The sequence below is a fragment of the Thunnus albacares genome, chromosome 12 (genome assembly GCF_914725855.1).
Source record: "Thunnus albacares chromosome 12, fThuAlb1.1, whole genome shotgun sequence".
In the NCBI taxonomy this organism is placed as follows: domain Eukaryota; kingdom Metazoa; phylum Chordata; class Actinopteri; order Scombriformes; family Scombridae; genus Thunnus; species Thunnus albacares.
The window spans coordinates 9,324,462-9,332,562 of NC_058117.1; the positions used below are offsets into that span (position 1 = coordinate 9,324,462).

Here is an 8,101-nt window from a genome sequence, read left to right on the forward strand (position 1 = left end):
TCTGTACGCTAAAGCTAGTTAGCTTAGCTTAGCATAAAGATTTTTGGAATGGAGAGAGGAAACAGTTAGCCTGGCTTTGTCCAAAGGTACCCACTAGCACCTCTAATGCTGACTAATTATCACATTAGATCTTTTTTGTTTCATCTGCACAAAAACCAAAGTGTGAAAGCAACACATTTGTGTACCATAATTTTGAACAAATGGAGATATAACATGTTAATTAGTAAGCTTTAAAGGTGCTGGTATTGATCATCTCATGGTACAACAAGAAACCTCAACAAGAAAGTGAATAAGTGTATTTCCCAAAATGTAGAACTATTCCTTTAATGCTCATTGTTGAGGCAGCAGTATGTCATATGTTCTCTTTATCATGTTTTAGATGAATATCAAAATTACAAGGTAGCACAAAATGACCAGTACTATCAATGAATGAGCCCATATGTGTCATTATCATGTGAGAATCTGCTGCTTTGTCTGTTGTTTGTTTCCGTCATGTTTACTGAGGGCCTGTACTCTCTTTTGGTTTCAAGTATCGAACCCAGAGAGTCCCAGAACTCATCCCCAAACCAACGGTGGCTCAGCTCCTGGACGAGACCACCACGCGCAGGGTCTACATCTACGGCATCCAGGATGACAACGGCACTGACGTCCAGAACTTCTCCCTGGATCTCACGCCGCCACCTGACGTCATCATGAAAACATCACCTGGTACCAGCGAAGGCATGAATGTGCTGGGGATTGTTATTTTCTCTGCAACCATGGGTAAGTGGTTGGCACGGTTTCATCACACACACCTTCAAGCAGTAGCATGTACAATGCATATGCATTCATACGTATAATTGCATAAGTGAATTCTTGGCACACCCACACCTTTGCATAATTTAGCTGAAAATGTGTATGAAGAAGGCAGAGAACAAACAAATGACGACATTGTCATCATTGTAGATGTGTGATTGATGCATTCATCAGTTCATGCATGCTCAACATGTTGTTTTTCTTCTTCAATCCAGGGATAATGTTGGGGAGAATGGGGCCCAATGGAAGCGCTCTGGTCAACTTCTGCCAGAGTTTGAATGAGGCAGTTTTGAAGATTGTCGCCATTGTCATCTGGTAAGAGCTGCAGCAACAAAGTAAACAGCACCAAAAATAAGCTAAATTTTTAATTTTTAGAATTTAGTGAGCAGTTTGGCTACAACTGGTTATGATAATAATAATGCATTTACCTGAAACAGCATTTGTCATTTCTGAATCTTTTTAGCCATGCTAGCAGCGTGGAACTAGGGATGGCAACACCAGTCAGTCAGTCCACCACTTTGGCGCTCTAGCGCTACCATCAAGTGGCTGTAGATGATTAATCTTTTTTCACAGCCTAGAGGATACTTTTACCTCTTCCTTGGAGTTCTTATACTCACTGTTCACACAGTTCTTACTGCTGACATGATTGACTGTTCAAACTTAACAACATGAAGGAAACAACATTTTGGAAAAAACTAATCTTGTAGCTGCACTTACTGAGCAAGCACTCAACCTCTCCTCTTTTCCTTCCTTCCTTCCTTCCTTCCAGGTATTTCCCTTTTGGCATTGTGTTCCTGGTTGCCGGTAAGATCTTGGAGATGGACGACCCTTCAGCCATGGGGAAGAAGTTGGGCTTTTATGCCATCACAGTGGTAATGGGCTTGGTGCTGCATGGTCTATTCATCCTACCAGCGATGTACTTCTTCATCACGAAGAAGAGCCCCATCGTTTACATCAGAGGCATTCTGCAGGCCCTATTGATTTCCTTGGCCACCTCTTCCAGGTAAAAATGGAGTCTCTAACAGTCCAGTTCCCACTTTTCACAAAGAAACACTGAATTGAACATTATTTTGTGAATTTTGTAGACTCCTTGAATTTGTTTTGCTGAATATCTTCAGGACCAAACACATATCAGAGAGCATACACACTTGATCAGGTTACATGCTTTTTGTTTTGTTTATTTTCCTGTATAGGATCATATTAGGTATTACAAGGTCTCTTGATGCTCTTTGGGCCCCTTGAGGAATAATAATTAAATGTTTTCCTCATGTTGTTTATAATTATTCAGTTATATAATAATAATAAAATTCAATTTGTGGTTCATCAAAATAACAAGCAACTACGAGAGTACCGAGGTCAGAGTGCTTTTATACTATATTGCTTGTTTAAATGGAGCAGATAATGGAATTCACTTTGAATGAAATGAATGTTTTTGGGGTTACACTGTGACCCTCTAACCTTGCAAAATGTCAGTACTGTCTTTTAATGTTAATGCTATATTTTGGTCTTTTCCAACAACACTATGCAAGTCAAGTCAATTTTATCTGTATAGCACCGTCATACATAATGGCAGTTCAAGGTGCTGAACATCAGCAATCAGCAGTTGATCAACATGATAAAGTGATTTTAAAACAGAGTTTCGAAATATATAAATACAACAATTAAAAATGAAGACCAAATCAAGCGCACATACACACACACACCATACACGCTAAGAAATTGGCTAATGGCTCATAAGCCTGAGAAAACAGAAAGCTTTGAAGTTTTCTTTTGAACATGGAAACAGTAGTGACTGATCTAAGGTCATCTAAGAACTGGTGTAATATGTTTGTATTTGTGTGTTCATGTAAGGACTCTGGCTGCTGCATTCTGAATGAGCTGCAGACTTGAGATTGTCTGTTTTGGTAGCCCTGTGTAAAGAACATTACAGTAGTCCAAGTCTGCTAGAGATGAATGCATAGACCAGTTTTTCAGAATCTGCTTTGGATATATTCTTTAAGTGACAGAAAACTGTGTTATACTATTGATATTACTTTTCAAAGTTAAGATCAGCATCAAGAATGACTCCAAGGTTCTTGACCTGCTCACTATAGTTTAGAGACAGTGAATCTAAATGTGAGTATAATTTCTGTCTCTGTTTTTGAGGGCCTACTACGTGTATTTACGGCTTATTATTATTCAGCTGTAAAAAGATTTTTGGATATCCAGTCATTGATTTGGTCGATACAGTTCAACAACTTGTTTATGGGACTTAGATCATCGGAGGACAGAGAAACATACAGCTGTGTGTCATCAGCATATAAGTAATAAGATATGCTATGTTTCTTTATAATGTCGCCAAGTGGGAGCATGTATAAATTAAAGAATAACGGTGCTAGGAATGATCCTTGTGGAACACCTGAACACATTTTTGTTTCAACAGATTTAAAACAACCAGTGGAAACATAAAAGCTCCTGTCCTTTAAGTCGGAAATGAACATATTAAGAACAGTATCTGATAAACCAACAGAATCTTGAATTCTCTCAATTAAAATATCAAGTCAACAGTGTCAAATGCAGGCGTGAGATCAAGCAAAACTAAGATTTTTTTTTTTTTTTTTGAATCACTATTGATCTTATTTATTACTCTGATAAGTGCTATGATTACTTTTAAAACCTGACTGGTACACATCATAAATACTAATGTGCAAAAGGTAATTGTCCAATTGCTTTGATGCATTTTTTCCCAGTATTTTGCTGATGAAAGAAAGGTTTGAAATTGGTCTGTAATTATAGTAAGCAAAGAGGCATTAATAATAATCAACATAACATGTGCAAGACAAGGAAGAACAGACTTAAACAGTTTGGTGGGGATGATGTTGAGGGAGCTGGTGGAAGAATTAAGCTGCTTGATAACTTCGTCCAGATCTAAAGAATGAAAAATTACGTAGTGGCTGTTTTATCATGCATTGGTGTGGAGGAGAGAGCACACCAGAGGTATTTCTGAAACAAGCCACCATATTGTTTCTGATAAATGAAACATTGTCATAAAAGAATCAACTCATCACATTTGTTTGTAGAGCATAATTCTTCTGGAATTGAATTTGTGGGGTTTAATAGTTTGACAGTGGTGAAAAAGAGGAAGGAAGCATTATTCTGATTGTTAATAATTCACTGAGAAATATATGATCATCTGGATGATTTCTTGGATGTAATCATAAAGCGCGTTTTTGTATATTTTAAAATCTACTTGTAGTATTGTATTATGCCATTTACACTCTGCCCTCTAGTACATTGTCTCTTTTAACTTGGCTGTATTTCACTATTTCTCCAAGGAGCTTTTGGAGGACCTTGTAACTGTTTAGCTTTAGCTGGTGCAACATGATTAATAATCAGAGACAAAGCATTACAGATATTATCCACCATCACATTACATGATGACAAAGTAGGCAGTGTGAGCTTTGATTAATCATTGGTAAACATATCTACAGTTTTAGCATTAATGTAATGTTTTTTAATAAATTTATTGGCACTCTTGTGCTTCGTGGTACAGATCAGTGATCTGACATTGCAACATCTAATATGGCTGTTATAGAAATACAACACTACACCTTGTAGCATTTCATAGTTGAGCGTCAGAGTGTTTACTCCTGGTTTACAATCAGTAATGATGATAATCAGTCCATAAGTTTTTATCACACCCCCTTCAAATGCTCTCCTGCTGATGAGAAATATTTAGAGGATTTGTTCAGTGAGGCTGTGAAGGTTCCTGTAAATATAATTAACTATTTGTTACATGATTATGTGTTATCAAGAGGAACAACTTGAAATAAAAAGATGTTTTTGCTACACTCAGATCTCACCTAGCCAACCTTGCTCACATTATTAAAAACATAAACAAACCAGATTTTTTTACTGATTTTTATCACGTCTCACAAAAAAATGCACAAATATTTGCACGCATACTGTACTGTGGCCATTTGAATCAAGACCTTGATTCATTTTACAAGCGGTATCTGGAATTTCTTCACATTTTTGTCCCTTTTGTCACCCATTAAACACAAACTATGTGTTTGTTTACTTCAGTGTTTTCTGGCATTACAAAACTGCAAAACATGTCTGTCACATAATTGTTTTTTAGTCCTAACACTGTGAAAATAATCCAGTTAATAAATATATGTTGGCAAATTGTTGCACATCAATTTTAGGCAGTTTTACGGCACTGTGGGTCTGTCATGAATCCACTATGGTGGGTAAAACAATTCATCCGCCCACAGAGAAAATAACTACTTGGAATAATGTAACAAAACCTTTAGATTTGTGTCTTTGTTGTATGATCGACATCACAACAAATAATTTCCTGTATGATATAGTCTTGATTACACGGCTTCTCTCAGAGGGGGCTTATTATCTGGTATTATTTATCTTTTCCCGCCGCAGCTCTGCCACTCTGCCTATCACCTTCAAGTGCCTCCTTGAGAACAACCACATCGACAGACGCATCATCCGCTTCGTGCTGCCTGTGGGGGCCACCATCAACATGGACGGCACCGCACTCTACGAGGCTGTGGCAGCCATCTTCATCGCCCAAGTGAATAACTATGAGCTTGACTTTGGACAGATCATCACAATTAGGTAAGGCTGGCTAAATTTAGACTGGAACTGGCACAACAACAAAAAGAAATGACATTTGATGGAAAATTTCATAAACTCTAATAAATGTCAGCAGATGTTGATTCAGATGAAATCCTCCACTTATCTGTGAGGAAGGCAACATGCTAACAGCAGTTTCTTTTTTTTTTGTCCCTGTGGTTTTGAAACAAGAGCACAGGGCTAAAAGGGGCACTCCACACATCAAGTTCAGTTTACTCATCCCAACGAGTATCATTCAGGTTGTGAAAATTGTTGTATTCTGTCTTCAATGGCTTCAAAGAGAGCTTTCTAAAGCTAGAACCCTAATAATATCACCATCACAGCTTGGGCTTGGAAACTGCATTACAAACAAGGGGAATGCAGTTTGAAAAACGCAGGCATTTAGCCTACTTGTGGTGTTTTGAGTACAACATGAATTAATCATGTCACGTCACACATTTAGTTTAATTCTGAATTAATAAAAAATATTATGGGATTTACTAGATACACATATATGTAAATGTCACACAGATTACGCCTCATATGAGCTTCTTAGTCTGATCAGATTTTTGCTAAATCAGTCTGGAAGCCCCCGGGGACACAGATAGACAGACAGACAGACAGACAGACAGACAGACAAAAACACCAACACTCCCCCTCCCACCAACACTACCACCTATACCTTTCAACCACAGGTAGACAAGTCTACACAGGTCCAGGAAACATGCCTGTTCCTCCTCTGATTTGATGACATGTCCTACTGTAATAACATTAAGCAGACCTCTCCTCATGGCTTCAGTCTGTGCACATTCCCTCATAATCCCTTGGCGGTAAAACCCATATGACCTGTATTACTCATCTCCCTTGTCACGCCAGAATTATAATCATTTTTCCCTCTCTCTGCGTCCTGTTCCCGTGCCGTTTGGCTGCTGACCACAGAGCTGCTCCATCTGCATGCTAACCCATACCCCCACCCCCCCGTCTACCTTACATCCTCCACCCCTCCACCCTTCTCGTCCTGCAGAAAGACAGTTTGTCAATTTGTGCTCAGAGGTCCAAGATCTCAGACAGAACATCCGCCTAATTGTGCTCCTCTCTCATTCTCCCTACACAGTGGTGGAAGAAGTATTCAGATCCTTTATTCAAACAAAAGTTTAGTGTAAACATACAAATAAAAAGCCTGGCATTGTAAAAGTACTGAGGTATAATCATCAAAATGTACAAATGTATTAATAAAGTACACCTAAAAATTGTATTGTAAATGTACTCAGTTACTTTCCAACACTGTCACTACTCCGCTACCCCTCACAAACAAATCTACACTTTCCCTCGCTTCAGAAAGATGATTCACCACATAAACGCCTTCGATGGAACGTTTAAAATCATGTCCCTGTACGTTATAGAAATAAAGGCACTCTGCTCCTCTGTCTGTTCCCTCAGCATCACGGCCACCGCAGCCAGTATTGGTGCAGCTGGAATCCCGCAAGCTGGACTTGTTACCATGGTGATCGTGCTGACCTCTGTGGGTCTGCCCACTGATGACATCACTCTCATCATTGCTGTTGACTGGGCTTTGTAAGTAAGGGTTAATCTGTCCATCATGAATAGCTGAACGTGTTGTGTTCCAGTATATTTTAACCTACAGCATTTACATCTACAGAGTCTATAGTCTATTAATCTATAGAATCTATAGAGTAAAATGCACAATGTAATGACATGTCCCACATTATGACCTCCAAGGGTTACACTGGTACATCATCTATTTTTAAAATTATGAATAATATCTATTTTCACAATGTTCATTAACACTGTGGATGATTTTGTCACCCAGGGATCGATTCAGGACCATGGTCAATGTGATGGGCGACGCCCTGGCCACAGGTATCATGGCTCATATCTGCAGAAAAGATTTTGTCAAAGAGGGCGAGCAGGTGAGAGCATGCACGGACAAATCAATGAATTCTGAGATTGCAAAGCATCCATCATTGGCTTCTTGACCTCTGTATAGGAATATTTGTCTTTAAAAGGGTGTGTGGATAAAGATTGATGGTGTATAATATCGTCTTTCTTTGTATGTACAGACGGGTGACAAATTAAAGGAAAAACTGGTACAGGTCTGAATGCTTGACCCCTACACTGAGTGGATCCGATGGCTCTGTTATGCTGGTTGGGTGCACTTGTCCTCTTAGAGGGAAGGGTCACTGCAAATCAATACAAAGTCGTTGTGAGTGATCAGTTTTATCCTATGATGAAACATTTCTATCCTGATGTGAGTGGTCTCTTCCAGGATGACAATGACCCCATCCATAGGGCACGAGGGGTCACTGAATGGTTTGATGAGTATGAAAATGATGTGAATCATATGCTATGGCCTTCACAGTCACCAGATCTCAACCCAGTTGAACACCTATGGGAGACTTGGATGTGTTAGACAGCACTCTCCACCACCATCATCAAAACACCAAATGAATGAATATCTTTTTGAAGAATGGTGTTCATCCCTTCAATAGAGTTCAGAGACTTGTAGAATCAATGCTAAGGTGCATTGAAGCGGTTCTGGTGGCCCAACACCTTACTAAGACACTTTATGTTGGTTTTTCCTTTAATTTATCACTCGTATATAGGTTATCTCAATTCACTGTACAGCAGATTTAAAGGAATAGTTCCACATTTTGCAAAAAAAAAAAAAATTACT

General features: G+C 38.9%; 1 protein-coding gene across 1 annotated transcript in view; it reads left to right on the top strand.

Moving 5' to 3' along the window:
- Positions 1–8,101, top strand: part of slc1a7a (solute carrier family 1 member 7a) — a 45,002-nt gene that overhangs the window by 30,403 nt on the left and 6,498 nt on the right. The window contains exons 5-10 of the mRNA XM_044368042.1: positions 531–762; positions 1,011–1,110; positions 1,565–1,798; positions 5,215–5,409; positions 6,847–6,981; positions 7,238–7,337. Coding sequence (XP_044223977.1) covers positions 531–762; positions 1,011–1,110; positions 1,565–1,798; positions 5,215–5,409; positions 6,847–6,981; positions 7,238–7,337 — 996 coding nt within the window. The remainder of the gene's footprint in view (positions 1–530; positions 763–1,010; positions 1,111–1,564; positions 1,799–5,214; positions 5,410–6,846; positions 6,982–7,237; positions 7,338–8,101) is intronic.